We start from the raw sequence: 15,548 nt of genomic DNA, 5'->3' as shown, positions 1-15,548 counted from the left end.
CTTCACAAAGGAAAAAAATAAAGAAAACCATTCAAAATTTGATTCGTGTCGGCCTGATAAGGGTCCACACATTGATTGCAATTGATTTCCTGATAAGCCCAACTAATTCTTTGACGAGAGATTTGGTTTCCTTGCTACCAGCCGAAGAAGAAGACGACGACAGACTGTCGATCAAATCTCGGTGTGAAGTTCAGTTGATATTCTTTTTCTCACAGTGTCTGGTATGTTCATTATTTATGGCACTTGAAATTAGCTCTATTTAGGGGAAATCAATTGCTGATCTGATATGCAAAGCTCTCTCTTGTGTGTGTTTCTACTTTTATCTCAAGCGCCACAATTGAATACGTAGACCAACTCAAGCTAAAGAAATTGCTCAAAACCCGATATTTGGTTGTGAAAAGCAGCATCTTTATATTTGGTTGTGTAAAGCAGTATCTTTATATTTGGTTGTGTAAATCCTATTAGGATTTATTAGCATGTAAATTTTCAATTTACATGTCTTTATTTATTTATTATGCCACCACAGCCATGTGTTCGCAATTGTGTGAAAAGTTATGTTTTTTTGGTGGTGGGTTTACAACTGACCTTGAGGTTATATATATTTTCAGTTATTTTAGGTGAATCTTTTGCTTTTAGCAGATGAGATGAATCATCAATGAGACAATAGGTTTTGTAGTAATAATGATGTGTGTTTTTTCTTTTTCTAAATTCCTGCTGGATATGTTGTTGAAGTTGTAATAACTTCCATTGACAATTGATCTTGTGTACATCCTGAAGAATATTTTGCTCTTTTGCAGATTCCTACTTGAATAATGGATATATCCAAAATGGATCGTGGGCAAATCACAATTATTGGATCTGCTTTCTGTACAATGCTTACAATGCATTTTACAATGCAGCTCCTATCTCAGCATCTCTTTTACTGGAAAAACCCAAAGGAGCAGAAGGCCATATTAATTATTATACTTATGGCTCCCATATATGCCGTTGACTCGTTTGTGGGATTGTTAGATATTCAAGGGAGTAAGGCGTTTTTCATGTTTTTGGACTCCATTAAGGAATGTTATGAGGCTTTGGTGAGTGTCTCATACTCGATTATGATTTGGCTTTGCTTATGGCTATTTTGGTGCTATGTTTCACTTCTAGTTTTGCATTTATGTTTACAGGTGATTGCCAAGTTCCTGGCTTTAATGTACAGTTACCTGAATATATCCATTAGCAGAAATATTGTGCCAGATGAAATAAAAGGAAGAGAAATCCACCATTCTTTCCCGATGACTCTTTTCCAGGTGCAACATTTTGTTCGGTTTTTATCTTTCCTTTTTTTCACTTATAGATAAATACCATTCTTAGGTTTGTCTATCTATGATGGATATGTTGTTTCAATCCACCTTTTTTTTTTTAGTTTTTCACTTAATTCCTGTCTTCACACACTGCAGCCTCACACTGTCCGACTGGACCACCGTACCCTGAGGCTCCTCAAATATTGGACATGGCAATTTGTTGTCATTCGGCCAATATGTTCCATCTTGATGATAATACTGCAAATTCTTGGGATTTATCCCTCCTGGTTGAGTTGGACATTCACCATTATCCTCAACATTTCGGTTTCCTTGGCATTGTATTCCTTGGTGCTGTTTTACCATGTGTTTGCAAAAGAGTTAGCACCACACAATCCACTCGCAAAGTTCTTGTGCATTAAGGGGATTGTTTTCTTTTGTTTTTGGCAGGTAAATATCTACTCCAACTGTCTTGCTTATTCTTCTATTTATTCCTTCTTTTTTTTTGTTTTTGTTGGAGGGGGCTTTAGGCCAAAGCTGGAAAGTTCAAATGCATAAAAAGAGTTGCTAATAGAACACTGAATGAAAAATAAATCAATCTAAGTTCACATAGAATGTGCAGTGTGCTGATGCTTATATTACTTCAAAATAAGGTTGTTTAATCAAAGTTTTAGAATTTCACAAAAGTTTGGTAACTTGCGTCGCACAGAGCGCAGACTACGCTAGTCATAAATGACTTAGTAGTCATAGTTTGTGTATGGTAGATTTGTGCACCTCCAAATCATGAGGGCTTACCATTCCTTTGCATTGTGTTGAAACTTTCATTTCCATGATCTATTTGTTCTGAATTTATTTTTGTTCTCATTCTTACATTTATTTTAGTAACTAGCAGTTGTGCGCCTCACTGCTATTAGATGTCAATTGATGCTTTCTTTGGCCATATGCAGGGTGTGGTGCTCGACATACTAGTTGCCGTTGGTATAATTCGATCTAATCATTTCTGGTTGGATGTGGAGCACATTGAAGAAGCTCTTCAGAATGTTTTGGTATGTTTGGAGATGGTGGTATTCTCTGTTCTCCAACAGTACGCATACCATGTTGCACCTTATAGTGGAGATGCAGAAGCGAAGATGAGATTAAAAAAGAAGGATTGATATGACCATGCTCCTAAATTTGAATTGTTAACGTTATATATGCATGTGGAACATTTTGTAGATTGCTATATGATTTTGCTAAAAGAAGAAAAAACCATTTGCTTAGAAGCCATGTAGAAGAACATAATTATAATTTTTTTTTTTTTTCCGTCGAGAGAAGGTATAATTATAAGGTGCAGTGCATTTGTAGCTGAAATTGCAGTGCAATTCTAGTGAAAGGTCATTTTGGCTTTGATGTATGATTCCATTCTAATTTGCAGAAACAATCTTTTTTTGGGCTAAAGTAAACATTGAATTTTAACCTTGGGGGATGATGGTTTTGTTGAGCCATTAGTTGAAGTCAATTCTGAAGTGGCATGACGATTAAACAGCCAATGGACCAATCGGATAAGCCGGCTGATGGCGATTTCAACAGCGGAGTAGTTTTGATGGGGCTCAGGTTGTGAGTTTGTGATCCTAGCAGGCTAATTGCTGCTTGAAAATGGCTTGTCATTGATCAAGCACAAGGCATGAATTTATCTTATCATAGAAGTAGTTATAACGAATATGGGATGCAACCATTTGTCTGTTATGTGATAAAGGTGATTATGGTAATTTAGTGATAAAAATAATATTGTCAATAATAATTATATTATTGAGGCGTTAGCCCGACAAGCCAATTAAAATAGATAATAAAATCATTAAGTTTAAGAAATTGTGGTTTTTATCATTTCTTTTTGGAAAAGGAAAGGCTAATAAGGGCAACCAATAATTGATCAATTACTGGGTTTGATAAGTATTAATAAATTTAAAAAAGAAAAAAGAAAATGTATGTATTACTTGAAAATTAAACTATCCTATGCCCTGATAAATAAATTCACCAAAAAGCTAAATTCTAAAATTTAAAAAAAAAATAAAATAAATAAAAAAAACAGAAAGAAAGAAAAGGCCATTTATGATTTGATCCCACTATGTATTCCCTACTAAGGCTTACAGGAGGATTGTCCATTAGCAATTTTGTCAAAGGATGATGAAAGATTTCCATGCAACTTTTTATTGAATGGCAAGCAATATAAATATTATGAACAATAGCTTCAAAACAAAATGGAATTGTTAAGCATAATTTCATTTGCACATTTGCCAATTTGTGGTTGGCATACGAGAATATCTGTCATTCTATTATTGTTTTGTAGCCTCTGTCCGATTCCATGACCTGACCCATTTTGGATTAATAAATTTAGAGAAAATTATATAATATGATTAAGCTTTCATAGAGTTGCATTATTCAAGTCTACTATTCACACATTAACAATGGTTATGGTACAGTAACTCCGGTAGGTTTCCCACCGTACAAGGCTTGTCTTAATAAGATTCTTTCTTCTAATTAAAAATACGTAATAAACAATATAAAATTTATAATTCACAATTAAATTGGCAATGATAATTTTATATTATGTCATCGTCAATTTAAAACAATCCAATTAATTTTAATTGGTAAGTTAAGGATTAATAATATTTAAAAAAAGCTGTGCATGAATAATGATGGCACCGGTTAATTAGCTTATTTAATGTCAAAAAAAAAAAAAAAAAAAAAAAGCTTATTTGGGCTGACCATTAAATAAAAAGAATAAAAAAAAAAAAAGATGGGCTTTCCTTCTATTTTCTCAGCAACCAAAAAGAAAATTGGATACAGTCAGCAACCAAACAAGGAAAAAGCGGCGTCAAAGGCTACACACGTTTCACGCGCCACGAAACAAAAAACAGGCATACAAAGCGCCACCATTGAAGTCCCATCAACGCGTGTGGACACGCTGCCCTTCAATCAAAAATATACTCCAAAGAATATAACCGAACAAAGTCAAGCAAAAGCAAAGAGAAAGATAACCCACTTTGCCATTTCTTCTCTTCTTCTACTTCTCAGCTTCCTTTTTCTAAACGGTCTCTCTGATTCTAAGGCAGCAGACATAGATATAGAAGAGTATTTGAAGAGACAATTAAAGGAGGTTTTCTTCGCTATTGGAGATAGATAACGAAGAGTTTGCCAAACATGAATGAAAAGGCCAACGTTTCTAAAGTACTTAATGCCAAGCACAGAAAGGTTCTGTATATATTAATTTTGATATACATGTCTGTATTTTGCTAGTTTTCTTAGTGTTTGGAATCATAAATTTGTTTACTTTCGATAATAAGAGACGTTCCTTGGTCTTGTTGTTTTTTTTATTTTTTATTTTATTTTAATGGATTCTCTACTGTGATTATTATGTTTGTTCCATTTTCATTTGCAACTTCTTGTGTAACAGAGTAGTTTAAGCTGAAAATAAACAACGTTTAAGCTTTATAGGGTTTAGGGTGCGGTCTTGTTCAATAGATGTTAAGTAATCTTGCGCATAGAGGCTGTTAGAATATTAACAGGCATATAATCAGCCTAATAATCAGCTTCATCATAATAAGGATGAAATCAGCTGTGTAATTTTCTTCTATTTTAGTTACTTTCTGCATGTATGTATCTGTACATTATCTAGAGCAACATAACCCATAGTTCTTTCCTCCATTCAATGGTTGCATCAAGACATCTATGTTGTCAGCGGCAAATATGTTTCAGTTATATTTGCTCTTTGAGAATTCTTGTTCAAATTTTAACTGGGTTATCAACATATTAGTTCTCTACTTCCAAATGACTTCTGACTGCTAAAAATTGATTATTTCTATTTTATTGTGGCTTATTAACCAGAAAAAAGAATATCTAGAAGTGTATGCAGTTGTTTAATTGCGCTTATTTCTTTCGAGATTATCAATAGCGGAAAGTAACTTCAGCTACGCTGTTATCTCTCTCTGGACTATATGCCATTAATGATGTAGAGCACTCTTATGGACTAGTTGAATGATTTGTGAGTTGATTAGAACAAAACTGAAGCTAAATAAGAATTTTTTTTAAAATATATATATACATAATAATAATTTACCCAAAATTTCAATGATTTAAATTTTGCTTTTAGGCCGGAGAACATTTAAGTTTAGAATCTAAAGCCTCATGAATCAAATAAATTCATGTTAGGTATGACATGGAGACATACTTTTAGATAAATTTGTGAGAAAGAAAATGCGCTTTTATGTAAGTGAGGCAAGGAAAACCCTTGCTTGTATAAAGTGACCCCGTGATGATGAAGTAAATTTTATTAGACACATGTTAATTACGCCAAATGCAGGAAAGATGATGAAATTTGACTTGTAATTGAATCCAGAAATGGTCATAAAATTATTCAGGATTGATGAAAGAAAATGTATATAGCTTAGTGGTTAAAATCTTGTCAATCTTACCTTGTCAGACTCCTTTTGTTTGCAGGTCTTAGAAGGTCTCCTCAAATTACCAGAAAATAGGGAGTGTGCTGACTGCAAAAGCAAGTAGGTACCTGAACACAATATAACATTTTTGTATAACGACACAGTGGCAAGCATTTATATAATCAAATGCCGGAAGTGATAGTGATAAAATTCCTGAGCTTTTGAGTATTATATTTGAGTTCTTGGACAGGATTGGTCTATTTGTATGCTATAGCAGTGGTTTGAAGATTTATAACTTGTGGTGCTGTCTTTTTTGCTATTCAGAGGTCCTCGATGGGCGAGTGTGAATCTTGGTATCTTCATTTGCATGCAATGCTCAGGTGTGCATAGAAGTCTTGGAGTACACATATCAAAGGTGCACTATATTTTTCCTATTCAAACATAACATTTCATCGAAGACACCATCTTATATTACAATTATAGGTGCAAATTTTTTCATGTGAGATATTTTATTCAGCTTCTATGTGATCATAATGCAGGTAAGATCTGCCACTCTGGACACATGGCTCCCAGAGCAAATTGCTTTAATCCAATGTGAGAACTCTTACTTGCTTCATTTATGCTTTTACTCATATCTAAAATTATATTATTCCTTAGATTTTTTTTATTTGTTTTTGGTTTCATGTTCACAGCTATGGGGAACAATAAATCAAATAGCTACTGGGAAGCTGAGTTGCCTCCTAATTATGATAGAGTTAGAATTGAGAATTTCATTCGTGCAAAGTAAGATTCCATATGGTTGACTGAACTAATATTTTGCTTCTCTTTTCTTTAAAGTAATATTTTGCTTCGCTCTTTTAAGTAGCTATCATGGATGCCTACATTATCTGTCAGGTATGAGGAGAAGAGATGGGTTCCTAGGGATGGTAAAGCAAAATTACCTCCAAAGGTGATCGTGGAGAAGGCTTCAATTTATAGATCAGGACTGGAGGCTAGCCATAAGGGAATGGAGAAAATTAACCATGTTTTTGAGGAGAGGAAAATCACTCCTCCTGCAATTGCAAATGACAATAGACCTACTTCTAAAAGTTGTAAACCAGTGTCTGTTAAAACGTCCCAACAGGTGCATCCAGTTTTCCTTTTGCTCCTCTGGCTGGTCATCAATACCAGATCCCTGCACCCCCCCCCCCCCCCCTACACATTCCTTGTTTGATCTTAGCTTACATATTTTATATGTGAATGAATTAACAAAAATCATATTGTACAATGAGAAATGTTTCTAGTTTTCTTAGGCTTTAGTGTTATACATGTTTAACTGTTAACAGTCTAAATGCAATAACGAAAAACTCAAGCAAGTTATCAGATTTTTGTTGCTGAATTCTCTGTTTAGCATGGTGGAATCAGTAAGAAAAAAGAGCTATTTTCTGAAATTGTCCAAATGCAAAGAACATAGAATCAGATAGTATTTGATTGTTAGAGTCCTGCATAGTCATTTTGCATTGGAAGAATTATTGGGAGCCACTTGAATATAAGGTGTCTGCACAAACATGGCCTTCAGAGAGTTTAATGGGCAATGATTTGTCATGCATTTTCTCACTAAATGTATAATTGTGTGTGCATGACAGTATGCATGCCTTTATTTTTCATTTTCTATTGATTCTGTTTCAACATATATGAAAGTAACAGACTGGATGAACAGGTTACGAATGATACAAAACCACAAGAACCTGTGCAGAACTCAGATCAACCTAAAAAGGAACAGGTCACACATGACACAAAACAAGCAGCCTCAAAAGCAGAGTTGGTTAAGAAGGAAGAAAAAGCGACCTCAGTCGCAACACCAGCAAAAGTGGATTATGTAACTGAACTTTTTAACTTGCTTTGCACAGATGATTCAAGTGGAAACTTCTCCATGAAGCCCACTGGTGGTCTCCAATGTGAGTTCTTCTATTGGTGTTCTGTAAGCAACTTCTGATAATGCTTACCCTTATCCCTGATTTTTCTAACATGGTAGTTTTCTTAAGATTCACTTCTTAACTAGGTTATTGCAATTGACCTTGACTTTGCCAACATGCAGCTGCCAGGGCAGAATCAACATCAGGGAGAAGTAATTCGTCAAATGTGTTTGAAAGCAAGATACAACCCAAATATGAAGCTGAGAATATGTTTAGAGATCCACCACTGGTTGCATCATCTTTAGAGAGACCCCAAAGAGATACACATAATGATGTCACGAATCTATTTGAGAAGGTACATATGCTGCAAAACCAAGAATAATCATTCATAGTTTGTTGCTGCAAAACATGATTTATTTTCGTTTTCAAGATAGTATTAGTGGTGAGAAGAATAATGTATTCAACATAGGCTTAGCGGTAGAGGATCGCCTCATTACAATTTTGATCACCTAGGCTGGTATATATATATATATATATATATATATACACACACACACCCCTTAGATTTTAAATTGACAATTACTTTCTTGACTATAATGAACTGATGTAAACGCATTCCTTGAGGACAATTGAAAGTGAAATTTCACCGCTTGGTATTATTTTTAATTTTCTCCTGTCTTTTAATAGGGGAAACAAAATGAGACTTGAATTTGATACCTTCTTTGTATTTTTGTGTTTTCTTTGATATCATAAATTAATTTAACTATTAAAAAATGTTATATCCATCTTACCATTTAAGCTGTGGATTTTGGACAGTCTAGCATGATGTCTCCATTTTCTGTCCACCAACAAAAGGTTCATACGTTGTCCCAAAAACAACAGGTCCTCATGGTGACCGCAGTGAATTCTAGTGGTGGATCACAAACCTTTCCTGCCAATGCACTTCAATATAATGCCAATGGTGCCCATTTATCCAGTCAGAATTGGGTAAATAACGGCCATCAGGTTCCTGGAGTGATGATGCCAACCTCTAATCTACAAAAATACATTCAGGTTGAGCTCTTAAATGCCCACATCAAATATTTTGATTGAAAAATCAGTTCTCATCTTGTTGTCACATTCCTGTGCCAGATTGGGAGCAACCAGCAAATGTATTTGGCAGGGAACTCGGCTAATGTTCCAGTATCAAGGTAGGAATGCTGTGGGATTCAGCAGAGTCATCGAGAAATTGTTAGGTTAATCTATTAGCCTACTTCTTTAAAGCATTTAAATCAACTATTAGCTTGAAAATAATGTACTGCATGCGAATCATAGGTGTGTTTCATTGACATGTTATTCAAAGATTACATTACCATTAAATGATTCTGATGATTGCATTTATATAAGCTTCAGTTTATAGTTGCATATAATTAAGGTCTAATCTAATGGTCATTAATCATTTACAGCATGTATGGTCCAGGACCAGTAGCTCAAATTAATGGGGCAATGAATTTCAGGTCAACTATGCCTGCTGCGTTCCCAGCCGCTCCAACACAACCTCAAGTATACTATGATTGGTCTTCATTAACGCCAGGGATGTTTACAAGACAGTAGTTGGTTGCATTTTCCTATTTTAGATCAGATATAGTTAAACTACACATATTATTGCCTATTTGGTTTACTGCTTTCATTTGTATTGATTTACTACTTTTATTGATGTAATAAAGTTTGATTCGTATCAAATATAGCAAGATTAATCTTTTAATCCCCTTTAATGCAAGCAAAGAAAGTTAAATTAATCCATCAGATTAAAGCTTGCAAGCTGGTTCTGCTAGTGACCGAAACAGTTGTTCTTAAGCTAATGTCATATCTGAATACAACTAATATATTGATTGAACAGCTAAAGTTTCAATCTTTCTCTTCCAATATGCTCTCAACTGAAAGGAACAAAAAAAAAAAAAAGAAATCTCGAGGACTTCATGATTGTGTAGCCATGATGGGTTGCATAGTGGAAGAGCTTCCATCTCTTTGATGGGCTTTGAGATTATTAACAAATGACATGGACAAGCACACATGTCGATACATAGAAACAGCCTAAGGAAATATATTAGATTTGTGGTGTAACAGCTTTAAAAATAACAAATAAAATAGTTTAATGGATGTAATTTGTATTATATTACACTCAAATACAGTAATTAAAGGCGTAGAAGGTTTCAGCTGAGAATATTTTGGGACGTCGTTGACATGTATCTAATAATATCTTCAACTAATCTGCCAGGCAGGTAACCTAAATCTGGCAGGTTAAGAAGAAATCTAGGATTTGCGATTACTTTTCTCTATAATATTACTCTCTTGTTGAAAAATTTTCACTTGAGATACTTCTAATATATAAAAGAAAAATTAAAAAAAAAAAAATTCAAGGATATACTGATAAGGATTGCACGAAGATAGTTCCATATGGCAGTCAGTAGGGAAATGGGCGGTTCTTAGAAACATATATATTTATATATACACTTGAAAAGTACAAATTAAGATGGTATGGGTATTTGTTTCCATATCTTTTGATTTAGTTACTATAACGTCACTGTTATCTTACTCGTTTTTGACCAAATTAATGTTTGCAAGTCATCATCGTACCGGTCCCTTTACATGGAGAAAATAAATATCACAGTAAATCTTTTACTTCTGCTTTAGTTAGAAAAAAAAAAAAAAGAAGAAAAAGAAAAACCTTTTGTTGACTTGTAGGATAACACCACCACCGTCCACCCCAATAGACATTAATTACTTAACAAGAAAGGGCTACGAAAATGTAATTTTGATGGAGCCATAGTTCTCGATGTTTCCTGAAGTTTATTTTGCTCTAAGAACTTATTAAGAATATAAGCTATTAATCTTTGATTTTCACTTAAAAGTTTCCAAATTAGATTTATATATTTAAATTGAAAAAATTGACGAGTTTCAGGGTTTATATTATATAATTTGATTTATTAATTAGTTAAAAATCAAATTCTAATTTATAATTTTACAATAATTAAACTAACTTTTGCTTCTTCAAGCATAAAAATTAGATCAATTGATTAAGTTGCCGACATAATGTGAAATTTGATTGTAATATATTTCTAAGGGCATTGGAGTATAAGTTGAAAGCAGTAAATCTACCCAATAGCTAATTTCTTATTTTAATGCAATTACCATGCAGTTTTTTCTTATTTACTTTTATTTTTATTTTTTATAGAAAAACTACTAGTCAACGCTATCCAATTGACAACAATTCATGGACATGACCGACCATTACATATCTGTCTACAAGACTGTGTACAACCTTATTCACATCACACGGCAATGCAAAACATTTTTAATAATATATATATATATGTATAATCTTAGATCGTTCATTTCAAGAAAAAAGAGCTGATCTAGAAAGAGCTAAATCAACAATTTGAAAACACCAAAAATGGGAGTCTTAATCATGATTAGTTTCTTAGGTTGAGTACAATATGTATAATTAATAAAGAATGGCATGTGGCCTAATCAAGTGCTTTCACATTTTAATCTTTTTTTTTTTTTTTTTTTTGGTGAAGAGAAATTTCAATCTTTTTAGTTTTCCTGGATTCCCGGAAGGAACACAATAAGTTAAACATATAGATTATAGTACAGATATTTTCTTTTTGAAGGAACAGTATGGATTAATTAATCTTAATTATCAAACTGATTAATTCATTATAAGATGGTTATTATGTCAGGAAAATTCCATACGTGTACTTATTCACATATACGTGTTTCCATGCGGTTAAGGCAATACTATTCTTAGTTTATTTATATTAGTATTCTGAATTAATGCAGGATTATCCATGACTATATATATATCATCATGCATGCTTGCATGCATGGATAATTATAAGTTAACAATTTTTCAATTATAAAAAAAAAAAAAAAAAAAGCTTTAATTGAGTTAACGAATCAGGACTTTTGAATGTGTTGACTTTTATGCTAAAAGAGCACCGTCCCGTTGTGGAGATTACTTGGTGAAGAAGGCTTATTAACATCTTCAAAGTAAGTAAAATGTGTAGTGGTTCATGAAAGGACCAAATCCATCTCAGTCATCTTTGACATTTGACAATATATGAAACTACCTGTCAGGCAAGGTCACGATATATGGACTGACAGTTAGTTCAGTTTTGTTCAACAGAATAGATATTTAACTGCCAAAAATCCTTATCCATTTCCTAATCTTCTTGCCAAGGCCATCTCGATCCTTCCATGTGGACAGTTAATCAGTTTTTATAGTTATTATTCAATGCGAAGTATACATTTATGGTGTGTGGACTTTCTTGCCCCCTTTTCTCCTACGCGGCTACGCTAATGCTTGCTGATCAATCTAATTGGCGTTTAACTTTTTACTTGAAGCCAACCCTAGAGCTAAACATTCAAATGTTCACACCATCAAAAGTTATCTATCTTTACGTATATTTTTTTTAATTAACTTGTCTGATTAAGAAATGTAGATAATCCTATACGTACGTGTGTATTAATTGACATGCATTAAGGTGTATAAGTCAACATTCTTTGGAGCTGACTCCAAGAGACTTGACCTATAAGAGTGGTCCGCGTATACCATGTGGAAGATTTTTTTATTTTGAGATACCATTTTTGTTTAACGACATTACATTACAGTTAAAGCTTTGCATTTGTTTGCCTACATAGTCAATGTAGATCATTATTTATTCATCTCTAACTAACAAAAAAAAAAAAAAAAAAAGACTTTATTTTTGAAAATTTGATTATTGGACAATAAAATATCATACAATAATTTATACATATACTTCCATTTTCCCATTTCTACACTACATCGGTGTGTCTACTCGATTAATGCATATGTCTTTGACCAAATAATAGTGGTGTGGAAAATTAATACTTTTATTTTATTTTTCTAGTATAAATTAATAAATTAGCCTTTTATCTTGTTATTTGTATTTTAATAGTCGTATCCTTCAGGGATGAATCCTTGACTATCTCAAGTATTGGTAGGGCCTCCTCACCGTATCCGTATCACTGCTACTAATCGACTACTAAAAGCTAAAAAGGACTTTTGGTCGGTTAGGGCTGCACCCCACATGCCAACAGCGAGCCTTACCGCACCCATTGGACCAGCGCTATGGGATCTCGGTACAGCCTGCGTGAGTAACGGTCAATAATATGACCGTTGAGAATGAGTACATTTAAATATTCAAAAAGTGTTTCTGCAGCCTAAAGAATATAATTTTGCACACTGGACAATATTTAACTCCGCAACGCCTTGAATTAGTAATTGCTTTTGCAGTTTCAAGAAAGATAGTTGAACTGCTGTGAGCCCATCTTGGAAAGTGAAAATTAAACTCATAATTTTATTATTCAAGAAGAAAATAAATTTATTCACTTTCATATTTTTCTTTCATATATTTTTTTTCGTCTCTAATTTTTTATCTAATAATAAATTTATATGGTTTTTTTAAAAGATTATTTATATAATTTGCACATATAAATTTGATTTGTATGGAAAAATATTTATCTAATGTTGATGTATTGATGGTACGCAAAATTGCCTTGACAAGTAAAGGCAAAACAGACGATGACCTTTTTGTATACCATGAATGGTAAAGTTTAGTTAATTTAGAGATTCCACTCTTATCTTTAAATGATCTGATTAGTACTAACTCTTTAATCAAGTGGGCCACCGTAGATTTTTCCAATACCAAGAAGAAGCGCACTATGGAAGCTCCCACTCCCACACGAGCATGTCACCTCCACACGCACATATACTCACACGCATCCACACATCTCAACCATCCAGATACTCCCCAGTCTAAATCGAACGGTTCACATCATTTCACTAACCGTGTCCCCACACACACACTCTCTCTCTCTCTATATAATCCCTGCTTCCTTCTTCTAACTCCACATCCACTAGTCGCCACCATTTCCGATACAGAAAAACCACACAGAGCAAAGGTAAGCCAAAAATGGGTTCAATGACATTCTCACTTCAAGTTGTATTGATTTCCACTGGTGTATTATCACTAGCTTTGCTTTTTAAAGTTTCTGTTCCGTTGGTTGTCGATTTCTCTGTGTATCAAGCTCCTCTTATATGGAGCTCATTGGCTTCGTGGCTTAAACCTCCTTATCTCTACGTTATACTTAACTGCATCATCATAACCATCGCTGCTTCTTCTCGGTTCCACCATAGACATGGCGATAAAGATCAGCAAGAGCAAATACCTGCGCCGAAAATAACGATACGCGAGACGGATCAGTTCCATTACGATATGAAGGTTTCCGTACCGGAGATTCGGTCCGCATATGAAGGTCATGAATCGACGGCTTCGGAGGTTGTGTATGAGCTGAGGGATGAGAAGGCTGGTGAAGCTGTTTTTGAAGATAAGAATGCTGTGATGGTGAGCAGTTCTGTGGAGGTTGAGAGTAAGGAGGATGAGGATGACTTTGTAATCTCGAAGTCCACGTGGATCCCTCCGAAGAGGATGGAGTCGTCTGAGAATTTTCCGGAGCTACTTCTTCCGGCTGAGAAACCTCTGGTTTCTACTCGCTTTGGTCACCGGAAACCGGTTCGAGCTAGCCCTGAAGGTATGTATAATGCAATTTTATTTATGTACTATTCCTTTTGGTCTATGTGTCGAATTTTAATATCGGACGGCGTTTTGGTCGGCGTCGACAAGACGTCTCTGGCGCCGTTCGCATCAAAATTTGCGGCCAATGGTTCTTCTTTTAGTTGTTGATCTGAAACGTTGTCGTATAGCCATGACTTTGATTGATTTGAATTTTGCAGGACAAAAAAAAAAAAATTCAAACTTTGCGTCTTCTCGACGCTTAATTGCAAAATCCCGAAAACACCCTGCTATTACACGTGAATAAGTTTCGGTTTGTAGGATAAATAGGTCATTCAATGATTAATTATTTTTGCTTATTTTTCAGGCGGAAGAGCGTTGAGAGTCGCGAAACCCAAACGGCACGAGACGCTGGAGAACACGTGGAAAATGATAACGGAGGGACGAGCAATGCCGTTAACGAGACACTTGAAGAAGTCGGAGACGTTCGAGAATTACGGCCGTCAAGTAGACGTAATTCAAGTGGACCCATCGTTACCGAAGAAATCAGAGACTTTCAAGGACAGGACCAATTACCAGCCGCCACCTGTGAGCAACTCTCCTGCGTCAGGGAGGCTGAAAAAAGAGCCGTCGCTGAGTCAGGATGAGTTGAACCGCCGAGTTGAGGCGTTCATTAAGAAGTTCAACGAAGAGATGAGGATGCAGAGACAAGAGTCGTTGAATCATTACAAGGAAATGGTTCTCCGTGGAAGCCATTAATTTTAATTATTCTTAATGAAATAGTTTTCAAAAAAGAAAAAAAAAAAAAAAAACTTTAATGGGTTTGATTTTACTGGAAAAAGGAAATGTGTATTTCTTTTTATTTATTTATTCTTTTCCTGATTAGGTAAAAAAATGTAGGGGTTAGAATTTGAAGCAAAAAAGGGTTGAGCTTACATACAAAGATAGTATTAAAATACTATAGTTTTGGTTGTGCTATGGTCGGTCTGGTGTCTGTAAAGGAAGAAACTTGTGTGTTCTTTTATTCATCTTTAATGAATGGCCAATACATAGTAGCATTGTTCCTTCCTTTTAATTAAAAAAAAAAAAAAAAAAAAAAAACAGTATGGTGACAGGGCCTTCAATTTCCTTTTAATTAAAAACAGTGGGATTAGCAAATAATTTCTGTTTTGTTACGTAGGATCCTATCCTTCCCCTATTATAAGATCCAAATTTGAATTCCCCTTTTGTTATTTTTTGTGACAAAAATTGATGCTAGTATGGGAATACATTATTTTTGATAATCAATCAAATTTGATCCTATAGTAAAAGATAAAAAGTACATGAAGAAGAGAAAGGACATGTAATACCAAGAATTTTCTTTATTGATTAAAGACAGTG

At 34.3% G+C, this 15,548-nt stretch overlaps 3 protein-coding genes across 7 annotated transcripts; all 3 read left to right on the top strand.

The window, feature by feature from the left end:
* Positions 1–66: 66 nt before the first annotated feature.
* Positions 67–2,673, top strand: LOC105649475 (organic solute transporter ostalpha protein (DUF300)). Its single transcript, XM_012236127.4, has 5 exons — positions 67–221; positions 798–1,076; positions 1,167–1,289; positions 1,440–1,730; positions 2,228–2,673. The coding sequence occupies exons 2-5, from the start codon at positions 813–815 to the stop codon at positions 2,432–2,434; spliced, it is 885 nt and encodes a 294-aa protein (XP_012091517.1). The 5' UTR covers positions 67–221; positions 798–812; the 3' UTR covers positions 2,435–2,673.
* Positions 2,674–4,255: 1,582 nt separating this feature from the next.
* LOC105649474 (ADP-ribosylation factor GTPase-activating protein AGD5) lies at positions 4,256–9,334 on the top strand. Of its 5 annotated transcripts, none has more exons than XM_012236125.4 (11): positions 4,256–4,511; positions 5,757–5,815; positions 6,020–6,110; positions 6,235–6,289; positions 6,388–6,478; positions 6,590–6,818; positions 7,395–7,632; positions 7,773–7,945; positions 8,407–8,643; positions 8,722–8,780; positions 9,087–9,334. In XM_012236125.4, exons 1-11 carry the CDS (start codon positions 4,461–4,463, stop codon positions 9,181–9,183), a joined length of 1,380 nt encoding a protein of 459 aa, XP_012091515.1. In that variant the 5' UTR covers positions 4,256–4,460; the 3' UTR covers positions 9,184–9,334. The 5 variants fall into 5 exon arrangements, with proteins under 5 accessions (XP_012091515.1, XP_020541348.1, XP_012091514.1 ...); XM_020685689.3 differs by having other exon boundaries at positions 4,257–4,511; positions 9,050–9,334; XM_012236124.4 differs by having other exon boundaries at positions 4,257–4,511; positions 9,036–9,334.
* Positions 9,335–13,496: 4,162 nt separating this feature from the next.
* On the top strand, positions 13,497–15,223 carry LOC105649473 (uncharacterized). The gene is made up of 2 exons (XM_012236123.4): positions 13,497–14,187; positions 14,536–15,223. The coding sequence occupies exons 1-2, from the start codon at positions 13,569–13,571 to the stop codon at positions 14,925–14,927; spliced, it is 1,011 nt and encodes a 336-aa protein (XP_012091513.1). The 5' UTR covers positions 13,497–13,568; the 3' UTR covers positions 14,928–15,223.
* The last annotated feature ends 325 nt before the right edge of the window (positions 15,224–15,548 follow it).

Source organism: Jatropha curcas, chromosome 11 (assembly GCF_041381405.1).
Source record: "Jatropha curcas cultivar XTBG-Jc1 chromosome 11, XTBG_Jcur_1.0, whole genome shotgun sequence".
Classification (NCBI taxonomy): domain Eukaryota; kingdom Viridiplantae; phylum Streptophyta; class Magnoliopsida; order Malpighiales; family Euphorbiaceae; genus Jatropha; species Jatropha curcas.
This window is presented reverse-complemented; position numbering and strand designations above follow the sequence as displayed.

What these genes read in the sequence shown, in the direction of transcription:
- LOC105649475 (XM_012236127.4), top strand. Translation starts at nt 813, where the DNA reads ATGGATATATCCAAAATGGATCGTGGGCAAATCACAATTATTGGATCT. An exon ending in AGGAATGTTATGAGGCTTTG is followed by an intron (nt 1,077 to 1,166) that starts GTGAGTGTCTCA and finishes TTATGTTTACAG; the next exon opens with GTGATTGCCAAGTTCCTGGC. An exon ending in TCCCGATGACTCTTTTCCAG is followed by an intron (nt 1,290 to 1,439) that starts GTGCAACATTTT and finishes CACACACTGCAG; the next exon opens with CCTCACACTGTCCGACTGGA.
- LOC105649474 (XM_012236124.4), top strand. Translation starts at nt 4,461, where the DNA reads ATGAATGAAAAGGCCAACGTTTCTAAAGTACTTAATGCCAAGCACAGA. An exon ending in TTGGAGTACACATATCAAAG is followed by an intron (nt 6,111 to 6,234) that starts GTGCACTATATT and finishes ATCATAATGCAG; the next exon opens with GTAAGATCTGCCACTCTGGA. An exon ending in GCAAATTGCTTTAATCCAAT is followed by an intron (nt 6,290 to 6,387) that starts GTGAGAACTCTT and finishes TCATGTTCACAG; the next exon opens with CTATGGGGAACAATAAATCA.
- LOC105649473 (XM_012236123.4), top strand. Translation starts at nt 13,569, where the DNA reads ATGGGTTCAATGACATTCTCACTTCAAGTTGTATTGATTTCCACTGGT. An exon ending in GGTTCGAGCTAGCCCTGAAG is followed by an intron (nt 14,188 to 14,535) that starts GTATGTATAATG and finishes CTTATTTTTCAG; the next exon opens with GCGGAAGAGCGTTGAGAGTC.